Source organism: Bufo bufo, chromosome 1, assembly GCF_905171765.1.
Source record: "Bufo bufo chromosome 1, aBufBuf1.1, whole genome shotgun sequence".
NCBI lineage: Eukaryota > Metazoa > Chordata > Amphibia > Anura > Bufonidae > Bufo > Bufo bufo.
Window position 1 is genome coordinate 625456348 of NC_053389.1, and position 17143 is coordinate 625473490.

Here is a 17143-nt window from a genome sequence, read left to right on the forward strand (position 1 = left end):
AAAATTTAAGCATTTTCATTTTTCTTAATTCCCGGAGAACCCCTTTGCAAGAGATGTCAGTACTAAAAGGGGGACACAATGTGGAAATAGTTACTAAAAAGGGGACACTATGTGGGAATTACTACTGAAACAGGGGGCACAGTGTGGGCATAACTGCTGAAAGGGGGCCAAAATGTGGGTATAACTACTGAAAGAATATAACTTGTTGATATAACTTTTGTGTGGGGGCACTATGGGGACTGGGCAGGATTGGGCGTGTGTAGATAAATGGAGTTAGAGGTGTGGCTTAGTACTACAAAATATGCTATGGCACACATGGCGCGCCACTAATATTGTCCCTCCTTGTTATTGTCAAAAGTTGGGAGGTATGTTACATCAGAAGGAGTTGCCTGGATGGTTGCTTATAAGTCAATATAGTAAGATAAATCCACACACATCATTGGTTTTACAGCATTTTATTAGGTAGAAAAATGAATATTATAATAATATATGTTAGGGATTCCTTCAAACAAGATTATACTTGGCTTGGCACCTTAGATTCTGGAGCAGGAAAGTTTGAAACATTGAATGTCTAATGCTTTATTTCTAGTAAGTGGCATAGTTTGAATTTTGTAAAAGAGCGTTGGGGCTTTACAATCAATAAATACAAATATTCTTATACATGTACAGTCAGACGTTGTATACATGCATATACATATAAACACATAGAAAACAGATGGTATAAAACCTGAAAACAAATGACAAGTGCAGTATATAATACAATGGAGGATGCTTAGACCATGAAGCTGCACCACTATCCTCAATAAATGCATTGTGCTCACAAGGTAAAAGGAAGCAGTACCGGACCCTCATGTCTAGTTTTGGGATGTTATACTCTACTGTTATGGCTCTTAAGTGTACAGCTTTCAATACCTGGGAAAAAGTAGGGGAGTCTGCGCTTTTAACTAGTGTTGAAAAAAAATTCATACTAACCTCATCAATTTGTGCATGAAGAGTTGGCCACTGCGATCTTGATTGAAGATCCAGTCGAAATCTTGCGCACGGTAATGTATGACATCACAACTTTGGCCAGTGTGATGACATCATCATGCACCTTGCGAGATTTCATGCTGGATCTTCAATCAAGATGTCTGTAGCGGATTCTTCGAGAGCAAATAGATAAGGTGACAGCCCTCAATAGTCATCTCAGATGCCGCGATCAGAGATGAACACCGAACCATCGCCATTCCCCATCATTGTGCCTGCTACTCACAAAGAAATGCGCTACAAACTATGTTAACTATCTGCAACCTGACACTGCAACTTCATGCATACTACCACCCCAACTGCCCTGTATGGTTGGCTGTGTACTTATTTTTATATTATTAGAGATAAGCAAATCAATAATAAACTAATCGAATTGGATCAGATTTTTTTGTAAAAATTCAAAATCCTTCCAAATTTAAATTTTGGTGATTAAATTCGGGTGAATTTTGTAGAGAGAGAAAGAGAAAAAAAGTATAAAAATTTAAAAAATGAGAGATGTCATAAACAAATTTTCAGGCCACTTTCGATTTGGGTAGAATTGATTCAGGCCCAAATCAAAATGGTCGACGAATCAAATCCAAATTTAATTTTCAGTGATTTACTCATCTCTATATGGAATAAGGGAGAGTTATCAAAACCGGCATTTTGTTCGCCAGCCTTGACTCCCCTTGTGCAGCCAGCTTTGTCGCATCCTTCCGCTGGCCATGCAACAGACTTTAAATTTATGGCAGCCTCCTGTCCCTCTATTTGTTTTATGATATTATCTCTAAGATTTCTTGGTCATTCAATTCCAAACCTTTTGTTAATCTTTGATGTTCATACTCAGATTCTCCTTTTGCTTTATTAATATACTCATCTAGTTTCTTTATTTTCTTTTTTTGAACGTCCAGATTGTTTTCTGTGCTATATGCATTGTCCTCACTTATAACATTATCTATGCCCACTGTAATGTCTTCTAATGGTTTATCAGTAACTTCTTCATCTGCTCTTATGTCGTTTTGATTTGTCAATGGTAGACTTTTATCTCTTGATAGTAACATGGGATAGTAAGAATTATTGACTTTCTTAGTCTTACTTTGGTTAGGTTTTAGAGCAGGAGGTTTTTCATTACTTCCTGTTTGCTGTTCTTGTATTAGCATATTATTAGGTTGGTCTTCTTCATCAGATGTTTCATTATTATTTGTGCCCTCTTCGGCTTGCAGTTTAAAGATGTTTTCTGCTGGATTCCTTGTGTCCTCCAGTTTCATAATCTCATCTTCATTATCTTTCATACCATTTGTCTTATTTAGTTCTGAAAACAATTCTTGTAATTCCTGCATGGCCTTCAGGCTTTGTGTTTCATTACCTAGAAGAATGTCCACAAATGTATTATTATAATGTTATCTACAACCTTATGTAATGATTGCTATATAAAGCAGTTTTTTCTTAGTAGCTACTTTTTCTCTGAAAAAAAGAATTTGTACATCTTTTGCTGTACTACTAGTTGGATGTCTTTATTCTTGCCAGTGACACATCAAAACACATTTATTGAATAACTAGATTGATGTTTAATCGATAATTAGAAAGAATTGACATTGAAAAACATTGTGTGATCCCAAAGGGATGTAAGGTTTAGTAGTCCCCTCCTTTTGCTTGAATTTTCACAGTATTTTCACATAACTTTGTATAAATCAGTTGTACAGGTGACTATAAGAAACTTTGCAGTATATGTTAGAGAAAAATGCCTTGTTCTAAAGTTAGCAGCTTCTCCTTTCCTTTTCCAAACTAGCATTGTTTCATTAACTCTTTGAACACCGGAGGTTTTTTCATTTGCGTTTAAATTTTTCGTACCTAACTTCATTTTTCTGCTCACATGACCCTATGATGACTTGTTTTTTGCAGGGCATTTAATATGGCATACAATGAAGTGGAAAAAAACACAGCGTCCCCTATGCAGCAAAACTGACCTGTGCCCTTTATTCTCTGGGTCAGTACGATTATAAAAATACCAATATTTATATAGTTTTTCTTGTGTTTTAATACTGAAAAAAAAATCAGAATTTTTTTATTTATTTTTTTCATCGTCATATTCTGTCCCCCATAACTATTTATAGTAATGTCTACGGAGCTGCATATAGGGTCATTTTTTGCGGGACAATTTGTACTTTTTAATGATACAATTTTGGAGTGTATGTGACTTTTGATAACTTTTTGTTCAATTTTTTGGGTGAAGTGAATAAAATAAAAAAAATTGTGAATTGGCTGTCATATGGGATAAATATTGTTATATTTTAATAGTACGGCCGTTTAGGGACACAGTTGTGCCCATGACCATTATGTTTTTTAATTTTTAATTTTTATTCTGGGGAAAGGGGAGGATTTAGATTTGTATATTTTTTATATTTTTGAAAACTTAAAAAAAAACTTTTCTAAACTTTTTTTAGCCCCCCCCCAGGAGGCTACAACATGAAGCATTCAGATTTATTCCAGCTTAGACTGTAGTTCAAAAGAACTACAGTCTAAGCTTCATTTGTGATTACCTATGGAGGCCTGCCACCTGCAGGCCTCCATGGGACCTGCAGCTCTGCTATGCTGGGTTTCTTTAGAGAGACTCAGGGCTTCAGAGAGAAGGAATGGGTCCCTGATGACTGCATGGCTGAATGGCTGAATATGGTCTTTGGGCATTTAGATGGTGGTTACACTTGACTATGGCATCTAAAAGGTTAAATGTATGCAATTGGCAGTATTGCCGGTCGCAGACAGTAGCCCCGGGCCTCTGCTGATTGAAGCACCATATTTAAAACATATAATTCCCCATACATATACGTCGGCGGTAATCAAGAGGTTAAAACCAAAACTGACTGACTGTTCACTGAATGATCAGATTCCATCATCCCATAAAAGTTTATGTAGGGGGAGTAGGAAAGAGAGAACTCTCTTCAGCAACTAATAGTAAGTGTTATATCTCACCCTAAGTTCTTTATTGAAATCTATACAGTACTTCCCTGTAATGTCCTATGTCAGTGGTGGCGAACCTATGGCACAGGTGCCAGAGGCGGTACTCAGAGCCCTCTCTGTGGGCACCCGCACCCTGCAAAAAGTCTATGTGTACCAATATGCCTTAGACTGCCATTCACCAGTGCAGGGCACACTATGAACGAAGCAGGCAGCACATTGAATGTAGCCCATAATAGAAATGCCTATTCTTGTCCGCAAAACGGACAAAATTAGGACATGTTCTATTTTTTTTGTGGCCCCACGGAACAGAGCAACAGATGTGAAAAAGCACACGGACCCTTAGGAAGCAGAAACTACTCTCTCTATATATGTAGTCTATGGGCAGACATGATGAGCAGCTCAGGGATGCTGAAAATTATAGATATTGCAAGTATAGAAGAAAACTGTTAAAATGGCAGATACAAGACATATAATTGTCAAATATGGTGCTATCACTCATGTATGCACATATGGACGCTTATTCTGAAAAGTTTAGTTAATCATTCTTTTCAATAAAATATCTTTATATTTTTACTTTTATATGTACGCAGTTGAAATGTTTACACTAGGCTGATCATAATTTACAGATATGTCAGATCCATTATATATACTGACACATAATTTAGATGACACACTGCCACCTTGAGGTAAATTACAAGATGGAAATATGGTGCTTAAAAATGCTGGAGATAACACAGCAAATGTGCACTAACCTGTACATATCCCTAATGCTTTTACAGGATATGGTAATAAAGGTACTGTATGTAGTGTTGTTCATGACAATAAGCAGTATAAATTAAGTAGTATAAATATTAAATGTATATTTCCAGCTTTACTTCTGTCAAAGTGAAATGTACATTTAACATTTCCACTACTAGGCATTATAAAAAATAAAATAATTACAGTTGTGCACTCTTCTTGTGCATTTATATTGATTGCACTGCTTGCAATTAGATAGTTTGGCACTATTGAATGCTATACAGCATTTAGATTATTTGCAATATTTATATCTTAATGTCTTATGGTAGTACTTCTCTGACCTCCATCCTCCATTTTAATTTTTTTTAAACTTTTGACAGAAGTGTATATATTAACCCTTTCAGCCCCAGAGGTTTTTTGTTTTAGCATTTGCATTTTTCACTCCCTGCCTTTCTGGGGCCATAGCCGTATTAGGGCTTGTTTTTTGCGAGACAAGTTGCAATTCTACAACTGTTTTATGGGTTTTGTTTTTATGGCATTTCTTATATGGTAAAACTGACCAGTTGCTTTCATTTCATGGGATAATTATTTTTACATTTTACGTTTTCGCATGCGTCGATGCCCGTGATGTATTTTATTTAATTTTCATGTTTATTAATTTTCATTCTGTGGAAATATATATATATATATATATATATATATATATATATGTTTTTTATACTTTTTATAGTTGCCATAGGAAACTATAACAAACAATCATTAGATTGCTTCTTTCATAGACTCCAATGTATTAGCCTTGGTGTCACAGATGAAGTATAGGAGGAAACACCAAACTGACAACCAGGAGGGAAATGGAAAGCCACTAGGCCTCAGCGCTAGGGAAAGGAAAAGGTCACCTCCTAGTAACCCTACTCCTGGCCCTGACTCCTAACCGTATGGGCACCCCTTGAAGGTAAAAATGCCCGTACCCTGTAACCTGGGACCCTGGAGACCCTAGAGAGCCCTAAAAATATTATCAGAGCTGAGGCAACCTGTTCCTTCCCTGATGAAGGAACAGGCGTCTCCCTGAGGCCTAGTAACAACAAGCAAGGAAGGGAAAACAAAACACAAACGCGACACTTCTGTAGTGATGGACGAGCAGGAACACCAGGAGACAACCTCACACCAGCTCTGCCAAACCCAAATGAAGCTATCTACCGAACAGTAAGATGGGTGGGGCACCACTAAATAGGGTAGAGTAATGAGTACTAAGCTACACCTGAAACAGGGGATGAGGGGATGAGGTCACAAACAAACACTGAATAAAGAGTAATCAAAGAGGCTGTTAGATTCCTCCACCCTCCGCCAGTCTCCTTGACCTCCTGCCATCTGTCAGAGAAGGAACCGTGACACTTGCAGTCTATGGCGATTATACCTATGTTCCTAGGTATCCCTGCCACAGGCAGGAGCTCAATAGAAACTAATGTGCAGCAGCCTCCTGTTACACAGTAGGACAGGGCCTGCCTCACTGGGGGGAGCCAGAGCACACCAAGAATCTCGCGCTTCTGGGTTTTAGCGCGTCCACATGCGTCCATTTGACCATGGCATATGAAGGGTTAAAAGTCTGCAACCAGCATTATTGTATGAAACAGCAGGCACCCGGTGGCTATGGCAGTATATTGTGCTGTCTAATCAAACAATAATTCAATATGACGACAAGTGATGGCATTAGCGATCGCTTCTCCTCACAAGCAATGGCATTAGCGATCGCTCCTCCCCCTACTTCGGAGGAGATCGCTGCATGTAATAGCCCGGAAGTAATGCTTCCCTCCTGACAATTGCCTTGCTGATCTGCTAGTGTAATACTAGCCTTAAATAAGTGTTTATGACTTTTTAGTAATTTAGACATAAGGGTTATTAGATGACTGGCAAAAGTGAAAGTACGATTCATACAGCTAGACAAACAGTTAACTCCTTGTGACAGAACAGCTCAATATTTTTAATAAAGACTATTTGGAAACAGGATTTTTAGCCAAAAATAAATAAAATGCAATCATAAAAAAATTTGCCCCCGAAGGTGTAAATAGCCTTTAACTATTGATGATAAAAAGTTACTATATTTATTTCTGGATATTTCTCAAGTAAGTTGCTATTTTATTGCCAAATAAAAATTTGCTTTGTTGGCTTGTTATATTGTAATGAATGACATCACCTTCCACAAAGTGGGCCCTGAAGCAGTTGGATGCAAAGAACCTTTCTTAAATGGTTTGTCCAGCCACATTACATTTTTTAAAACAGCTTATAATGCCTTAAATACTTAAATAGCAAAAGGAGTATCAGAACCAATCCCCTGATGCCCCCATGCCGATACTTCCCAGATTCTCCACTATGAGAGTGGCAGAAGACCGGCGAGATAAGTTATTTTGTTATTTTATGGCATTGTCAGCTACAGTACAGGCAAAACAAATAATGTGGCTGCACAACCCCTTTAAGATCGTGTTGGTTCCTCATAGTGATGGTCTACAGATTATTACTGATAGGGAGAGATCATCTATCCTACCTCAGGTTTTTGTATTGCTGAATATATGCCAGAGTATGACCATTCAGACCATTCAATTATAAAAGAGAGCAACCTAATGTCAATGATCCTTTAAATGTTAGTAAACACTTTTTTCATATTTTTCATGGGTAGGTTTAGTAGTTGTGTATTGTCACGTACACACATCCAGCATGTGTATTGTAGGTGTGACTCTTATATTCACCTCCCCTTAGTTTGCAAAAATGTGAAACTAACATATGAGATATGTATTAAATATTTATGATACTGCGCTATGGGACGTGTTGAAATTAATATACAGGAATCACAGATGAGCTAAATTTATGCACATGGGATTACATCAATATACAAGTATTCAACTGGCTTAACTAGTGTACCTGAAATGTAGACTCCTGTTTGTGCGCTAATGCTCCTCCTCGTGTTTCCATACTTGGTGCAGAAGTTTTACTTTCCTGCAGTTAGTAATTGTCCATTCGATGTATGTTGTTCATCGGATCATTGATGCTTGAATCCGGAATCAATCCAGGTGTTGTGTAGCTTGGCGTGCTGCCTCGTGCCCCGGCCGGTGGCGCTATGCTACAGCAGGTGGAGGTTTCCACTGAAAGTAGTACTCCCTGAGGAAGAACAGCGTCTATTCGAAACGCGTTGGGGAAGAGATACCTGGCACCGGTGGTCATTGATGACCGCTGCAGTGACGTCACTCACAGCTCAGAGCGAGCGCTAATCACTTTCAGTGGAAACCTCCACCTGCTGTAGCATCGCTCCACCTGCAGGGGCACGAGGCAGCACGCCAAGCTACACAACACCTGGATTGATTCCGGATTCAAGCATCAATGATCCGGTGAACAACATACATCGAATGGACAATTACTAACTGCAGGAAAGTAAAACTTCTGCACCAAATACGGAAACACGAGGAGGAGCATTAGCGCACAAACAGGAGTCTACATTTCAGGTACACTGGTTAAGCCAGTTGAATACTTGTATATTGATGTAATCCCATGTGCATAAATTTAGCTCATCTGTGATTCCTGTATATTAATTTCAACACGTCCCATAGTGCAGTATCATAAATATTTAATACATTACCTTCTCTGTACAGCAGTCTGTGTGGTTCTGCCGTGATACCGCTGCTGCTACACTTAGCATTCACGGAGCGCCCCTGAAGCGGCCCCTTGTTTAGTCTCTATTTAACATATGAGCTATAATCACGGAAGATGTGGGATACGCTAAAATGTAACTTTTATTGGTATATCAATAAAATAGGGAGAGGAACAATGTGACCTAAAAAATCCCTAATAATAGGCAGGTGGGGTGACACTAACCAAGTGCTCAAACAATTGTGGCATGTGAACCCACCATGTGAGTAGTGTCGCCACCTCCACTCTGTAGCCAAAGGGATATGAGAATGTGTCCCAATATCAAATCGCCTCCATAGGCCTTGACAGGTATCCAGGTACAACTATGGAGAGGTGTGATGGGAATCACATGCAAGCTAATCAACCACAGCTGATGCTAAAATGGCAGCATGAGAGCCAGGAGACAACAGTGTACTTGTGTGATAAACACTAAAATGTCCCAGCGCTCTCAGACCAGCTGTGGTGATTAAATTGGGAAGAACAGGGGTAGGTGCAGATCAGGGTGCCCTGGTAATGTGTCAAGCATGGATCACCTCTGTGCTGTATGATTCAGGGTGTAGCAACACAGCTGTAGGTATCCTGCAAGATCGGACCCAATCCAACTTCCCAAGAGGACTGTCATCTAGCTCATGCTATCGCAGTAATACTAGCAAAATGAGTTTCTTCTATATAAGAGTCATCAGGAGCCAAAATAACCTGCCTATCTTAGGCTACTTTCACACCAGCGTTTAGGTGTCCGCCTGTGAGATCCGTTTCAAGGCTCTCACAAGCGGCCCCAAACGGATCAGTTTAGCCCCAATGCATTCTTTTTTAAATCAAATCGTTTTTATTAAGCCAATAAAGACAAATTTTACAGAAAACAATACATTATCTTTCCTTACTTTATCCACAATGTGGAATCAGTGTACATCAATATCATATCAATACCAACACGTTTATAAATCATGCAACAGCATGTGACTTATACACACCCAAAAACAAATATAGAGACTAAGAGTAATAAATGTCTAGACCCTCCCCGAACCCCTCCCGCCCCCCCCCCTGCCCATCCCTACACCCACCCCGCCCTGTAAACTAGTCTTTAACCAACCAGAGCCTAAATAACTACATGAGTATGAGATAACCATTCACTCCACAATTTGTCAAACTTCTGAGGACACCCTCTCTTCACATACACCCCTTTTTCCAATACCAACATATCATGCACCTTCCTCTCAAACTCTCCCAGTGTAGGCAGACTCCCCTGGATCCATCTCATAGCCACCAGCTTCCTGGCCACATACAGCAACCTTCCCACTGCCACCTTGACAGATTCAGTCCCTCCAATCTCAGACACATAACCCAATACGCACACCTTAGGGTCATTTTGAATTTTCAACATCATTTTACTATTAATCATATTCCTTACGTCATTCCAATAGTTCCCAATTACTGGACAAGACCACAGCATATGTAGCAAATCCGCACCTTCTTCCATACATTTCGGACACTTGTCATCAGATCTTACTCCAACTTTTTTAAGGAACACCGGTGTTTTGTATTTTCTATGTATGATAAATAGTTGGGACAGTTTACCCTGTTCACTCAAGGACACCCTGGGGACACTTTCCAGTATATCCTCCCATTTATCCTTAGCCATATCCCCCAAGTCAGCCTCCCATTTCTTCATTCTTTAGAGCGGAAACCCCTCTAAGAATTTATCAAGTAGAAGAGCGTATACCTGTGATATCAGCCCTCTCTTCCCCCCCCCTGTCAGAAGAACAAGCTTATGAACCGCCTCCATTTGGGCTATCACACATCCTTTCCGTAACGTGACCTCAAGAGCATGCCTCACCTGAAGATATTTGTAAAACCATTCCCTAGGGATATTGAATTCCTGCTGCAGGTTCTGAAATGATTTACAAATCTTGCCCTCAATTAGTTGGCCAATTCTCATCACTCCATGAGTTTCCCAACTTCCAAGTCCAGACATGGTAAAAAATTCCGGCAATAGGTGATTATTTCTAATAGGAGAAAGTTCGCTAATTCCACCTACACCTCTCAATTGCTTCACCCTTGCCCAAATCTTTTTCATGAGTTCGATAAGAGGGAGTTTTCCCCTTCCAGCATGCATACCTGACCCTTCTAGAATACCCATGAGGTCCCGACTGCCCAACCAATGCTGTAATATCTGCCCAGTCATGTCCGGCACTTGGAAGCTAATCCATCCCTTGAAATGCTGACACTGGGAAGCCAAAAAGTAAATCCATGCATTAGGAACAGCCAGGCCACCTTCAGACTTGGCGTATTGCAATGTTTCCAATTTAATCCTAGCCTGACTATATTTCCAAATGAGATCCCTGAATATAGAATGAATTTTCTTAAATCTATCTAGGGGGATCCATACGGGAGCATTGTTCAATACATAGAGCAGCTGAGGCATCGTAACCATTTTCAAAAGGTTCACTCTACCTACCACAGAGAGAAAGAGCCTACACCATGACCTCACCTTTATCCTGAAATTAGCCAGCAACGGGGACAAATTAAGGTCCTCAAAATCTGACAGTCTAGGTGTTATATACAGTCCCAAATATTTAAATTTATCCACCCAGGGAACCAGACTATCTGCTTGTCTACCTGACAGGGCCTGCCCATCAATTGGCATCAAAGAGGATTTTTGCCAATTTATCCGAAGCCCAGAAAAGCCACCAAATCTGTCAATCAATGCCATGGCCGCATCCAGGGACGCCCCAGTATCACCAATAAAAAGCAAAGTGTCATCTGCGTACATAGCCACTTTGTTGTGCAGCCCACCGTATTTAAACCCCTTTATATTTGTTGATAAACGAATGTGAGCCGCGAGCGGCTCAATTGCAAGAGCAAATAATAAGGGCGACAATGGGCATCCCTGTCTGGTGCCCCTGGCCAGGGCGAAACGGTCTGACAACCCACCATTAGCTCTGATTCTCGCCTTGGGACTAGAATATAGGACCTTTACCCACTGAATGAACCGCGCTCCAAAGCCCATGGTTCTCAAGACCCCCCACAAGTAACTCCACTCCACACTATCAAACGCCTTGGTGGCGTCAAGAGCAAGCAAGGCCCTATCTCCACAATTATCTGCCGGAATACTCAGACCAGTATATAACCTACGAAGATTAATAGCTGTCGATTTCCCAGGCATAAACCCCGTCTGGTCCGGGTGCACAATAGTCAGGATCACCTTGGACAGCCTGTTCGCCAACACCTTCGCCAGGAGCTTAACATCAGCCGTGAGAAGCGAAATTGGTCTATAGGAATCCGGAATTTTAGGATCCTTCCCAGGTTTAGGTATAACCACAATTATAGCTTCCTGCATCGAATGTGGTAGCGAACCTGCCTCCAATGAGTGCTCAAGCACCTTAAGTAGTTCAGGAAGTAGTATCCCCTGCAACTTTTTATATACCTCTACTGGGAGTCCGTCGGCTCCAGGCGCCTTACCGTTCGCCATATCCCCAAGTGCGGCTTCCAGTTCCTCAAGTGTAATCGGCTCCTCTAGCCTTTCTCTATCCTCCTCTGACAGCACCGTTAACTGTGCCTCCCCCAGAAAATCATTCAGCGCCTCTTCAGAGCTAGAACCAGTGGAAGCATATAGAGATACATAAAAACTTTTTAGAATATCTAATATTCCTTTTGTGTCCCGACTACTGTCCCCAAAGTTATTTTCCAGTTCCTGAATACATGAGGAGCCTCTCTGGGCCTGAGAAACCACCGATAACAAATGACCCACCTTCTCACCCTCTTCGAACGATCTCTGACGATAAAAACTCCTCTTTCTCTCTGCGGCCTGCAGTAAATGACACCTCAGCTGCTCCTGAGCTACCGCCAGTGCCTCACTATTAATCAGGGTGGGGAATCTACCAAACTCTCTCTCCGCCTCAGCCACCAGTACATGCGCCTTAACATCCGCCTCCCTAGACCTAGATTTGTGCTTGCTAATTTCTTTCATCAAGACTCCCCTCAGGAATGCTTTCATGGCGTCCCAGACCCCCGGTATCGATGCCGTCCCTGTATTGATAGCAAAAAATTCCTTAATCTCCAGAGAGATCCCAGACAAATCGCCCAACACATTCAGCCAGTGTGAATTGCATTTCCACAGCCTAGGTCCCTGTCTGAGCACCCCCAGGCACAAGTCGATCTGCACCAGAGAGTGGTCAGACAACGACCGAGGATGATAGACAACATCTTTAACCAGTGGTAGCATAGCATCATTGACAAGGGCCATATCAATACGTGATAACGAGTGATGTGTGGCTGATCTACACGAGTATTCCCGCTTATCCGGGTTACGCAATCTCCATACATCATGTACACCTATTTCACACATAATATTCCTAAGAGCCCTGCTCCCCGGTAAACCACCTGCTCCATCCACCCGACATCTATCTAGGGAGTCATTCAGTGCGCAATTGAAGTCCCCCACCAGTAGCCACGGCAACCCAGGGAAGTCCGCCACAAAGTCCATAATCTCTCTTATCAATGGGGAAACAAATGGCGGAGGCACGTACACGGACACAAGCACCACCTGTATTCCATCCACCTTACACACCACACACACATACCTACCATCAGTGTCCACACATTCCTGCATATGTTCATACCTAATGCTACTATGCACAATCATGCTTACACCTCTAGAGTGAGAGGACTGAGTTGAATGTAGCGCATGAATCACCCAGTTTTTACTCATCCAGTGTAAATTATCTCCAGTCAGATGCGTTTCCTGAAGGCAACATATAGCCGGCTGAAACCGCCCTAAGTATTGAAAAACACACTGTCTCTTCCGTGCGTCTGCCATCCCTCTCACATTCCAGCTTATAACTCTAATCACCTGTGACATGATAAAACTTCAGACCATGCTTGAGTCTCACAACCCACTCAGACTTCCTCTGCTCATAGTTCAAGACCTTAGCCCTTCCCCCCAACTGCCCATCCACCCACCCATCCCCCCCCCTCCCTCTCCCTCTCACAATCAAATTGCTGTAACTAGGGATCGCTATCCCTTTGGTATTATCCCCACACATTAAAACGGGGCCATCCGAGAGCTCCTTGCCCCCCAACGTATAACAATCATAACAGGTTATAACACATTTCTTCAGGTAGAGAATCCTCCCCACATCTGAGAAAAACATTTTCCTCCCTAATCTACCAACTCCCTCCACAGGCTCTATCTTGTGGTAGCATTACATAATACACTTCTTAACTGGTGCAACATTTAAAGCAACCCTAGAGTGCAAATGCATATATAAAGTGAACATAAGAAACATATATCTGCCTCCTTCAAGTGTCCAGGGCCCCACTTCTCAATTGACGCTCGTGGACGTCCAGCCACTGCGCGGCCTCCTCCGGATCTTCAAAAAATCTGGTGGATCCCAATGCCACCACACGCAGTTTAGCAGGAAACAGCATAGCATACTGGACTTGTAGACCTCTCAGCCTTTTCTTTACTTCCATAAATCTGCTTCTCCTCCGCTGCACCTCATTGGAATAATCCGGAAATATGGATACTTTAGCCCCATTCATGACCATCTCCTCATTGTCCCTTGATTGCCGCAGGATAGTGTCCCGGTCTTTAAAATGCAGGATCTTCGCCAGTATAGGACGGGGAGGTCTGCCTGGCGGAAGCGGCCGCATGGGGACTCTGTGCGCCCGCTCCACCGCATACAGGGAAGATAGACCTTTCTCATGAAATAACTGGTGTAGCCATTTTTCCACAAACTCTGTGGCATTATCCCCCTCCGTCTTTTCTGGCATACCCACAATCCGCAGGTTATTCCTTCTGGACCTGTTCTCCAAATCATCTGTTTTGGCATATAAAGCAGCAATGTCCTTAGCAGTTGTTTTTGCCGCCATTTGCAAAGGCTGGATGTCGTCTTCTATGGTGGACACCCTCTTCTCCAATTCAGAGGTGCGTTCAGATATTTTGTGTAGGTCGTGCCTAATTATAGACACATCCGACCTCAGGCTGCCAACTTGCACTGTAAGCACTTTCAGCGTGCTATTACAGCTGGCCACAGCGGCCATGATATCTTTTAAAGTAGGCTCTTCACTGGTCCCAGCTTTAGGGCCTACCGCGCTTTTAGTCGGCCGTGCAGGAGTTAATGGCGGCCAATTCACCGCATCCAGGGCCTCCCCCTCTATGGATCCATCCTCCTGTTCAGAGGAGATATGTATGTCCGTCTCCTTGTCCTCAGCCCAGTCTCCCACATCGCTGTCTGCGGCCGCGCTCTGGCTCAACTTCGGCTGTAAGGCCGGCCCCTCATCTTCCTCGGCGCCATGTCGGCTCACCGCTGGCCTGTCGGATCGCGGCCCCTTACTGGACTTCCTCGGCATATCGGAGCTCATAAAGATATCGCCGCACTCTCCGGTCACCTCTCACCCACCAGGCAAGGAAAAAAACTGCAAATCAGGAGTTGCTACCACACAAACAGTCAGGATATCGGCAGGAGCTGTGAGCGGTGCGACCTACTCCATGCGCTCTAAGGCCACGCCCGCATAGCCCCAATGCATTCTGAATGGATGCGGATCTGTTCAGAATGCATCAGTTTGGCTCTGTTCCGCCTCCATTCCGCTCTGGAGGCGGACACCAAAACGCTGCTTGCAGCGTTTTGTTGTCCGGCTGGCCGTGCGGAGCCAAACGGATCCGTCCTGACTTACAATGTAAGTCAATAGGGACGGATCCGTTTGACGTTGACACAATATAATGCAATTGCAAACGGATCCGTCCCCCATTGACTTTCAATGTAAAGTCAGGACGGATCCGTCTGACTAACAACTAGACTTAGACTTTTTTTTACATAGAATGCAGATGGATCCGTTCTGAACGGATACCATCGTTTGCATTTATAGGTGCGGATCCGTCTGTGCAGATACCAGACGGATCCGCACCTAACGCAGGTGTGAAAGTAGCCTAAGCTGAGCTATCTCATTTATTCAGAGCAACAGCATAACAGCATATCAGGCGCTAGTACGGCCGGATGACTCTTATATAGAAGAAACGCGTTGAGCTAGTATTTCTAGTGTTCACGCCCCTGCTCATTTTGGTACGGCACAGGATGCAAATGACAATTCTTTTATCGTCCACACTTTCCTCAAAAAAGTGCAAGACTGCGGAACACCTACCCCTTGGCAAGGGATATTGCCGCAAGGGGGTGTTAGGGGAACAGTTGCGTGCCTGTTTGGTGTGGCCCGCCTTCTCCATTTTTGCCACCCCACTGCCTCTTGCAGCCTGTTGCAGTTCTGCGGATCCCTCCCCCTCTGTACTGCTGTCCTCGCTTGGCTTGCCAGGTTGGGTCAGTGATTTCATCGTCCACACCTCCTCTTCCACTTCCTCACTCTGGTTATCCTCCTGACTTGTTGGCCTAACAACAACCTCACTTATTGACAACTGTGTCTCATCATTATCATCCACCTCGTGAAACACTAATTGCCGTTCCCCACCGTCATCTTCTTGTGACTGTGGATGCTCAAGAGTTTGCGCATCGGTGCACACAACCTCCTCATGTCCCTCTTCAAGCGGGCTTGGCGAGAGGGCCAAATCAAGGAATAACAATGAAAAGAGCTCCTCGGAATATCTAAGTGTGGGATCACTTGTTTGGCAATACTCTCCATGGTGGTAGGAAGGAGGATCAGGGTGAGGGTTGTGTTGACCAGACTCTTGGCTACTGAGACTGGACTTTGTGGAAGACAGGGTGATGCTAAACCGACTGGAAGCCTTATCTGCTGCAATCCAACCGACCACCTGGTCGTACTGGTCTGACTTCGAGAGTGGTGTCCTGCGCCACCCTGCAAACTGGGACATGAAGCTAGGTATCGTGGATGAGTGTGTTTCTTGTGCTCTGGCAGCAGGCACAGTTTCACCGCACCCAGGGACACGGCCTCTGCGTGCTCCATCAGCAGCACGGCCACTTCCCCGTCCCTTACTGCTCGTCTTCTGCATATTAAATAGTATATATGCTTGCAAGTATGTCACACGTACAGTAGCGCAGGTTTTGTAAGTGTATGCGCAAATAAATTAAACTGAATGTCACTAATATTTATGATGCGCAAACATTATACAGGAGATGTAGAGCAGGTAATGTCGCTGCCACCAGCAGTGAAAAAATTTGACTGAATGTCACTGATATTTAGGATGTGCAAACGTTATACAGGAGATGTAGCGCAGGTAATGTAACTGTCCGCAGCGGACACCGTCTACGTAAAAAGTACACTGGATGTCACAGATATTTTTAGTATGCGCACACGTAAAACAGGAGATGTAGCGCAGATAATGTCGCTGTCTGCAGCGTCTACGGAAAAAGTACACTGAATGTCACAGATATTTTTAGTATGCGCACACGTAAAACAGGAGATGTAGTGCAGATAATGTCGCTGTCTGCAGCGTCTACATAAAAAGTACACTGGATTTCACAGATATTTTTTGGATACGCAAACGTTATACAGGAGATGTAGCGCAGGTAATGTAACTGTCCGCAGTGGACACCGTCTACGGAAAAAGTACACTGGATGTCACAGATATTTTTTGTATGCGCACACGTAAAACAGGAGATGTAGTGCAGATAATGTCGCTGTCTGCAGCGTCTACATAAAAAGTACACTGGATGTCACAGATATTTTTAGGATACGCAAACGTTATACAGGAGATGTAGCGCAGGTAATGTAACTGTCCGCAGCGGACACCGTCTACGGAAAAAGTACACTGGATGTCACAGATATTGTTAGGCTGCGCACACATTACACAGGAGATGTA

The 17143-nt window shown here is 42.9% G+C and overlaps 1 protein-coding gene across 1 annotated transcript in view; it reads right to left on the bottom strand.

Annotated features, from left to right (window-relative positions):
* Positions 1 to 454: 454 nt before the first annotated feature.
* The window catches only part of LOC120985723, a 61081-nt gene continuing 44392 nt past the window's right edge, over positions 455 to 17143 (bottom strand). Inside the window, exon 7 of the mRNA XM_040413824.1 lies at positions 455 to 2371. Within this exon, the coding sequence (XP_040269758.1) occupies positions 1779 to 2371 (593 nt within the window). The 3' untranslated portion in view covers positions 455 to 1778. The remainder of the gene's footprint in view (positions 2372 to 17143) is intronic.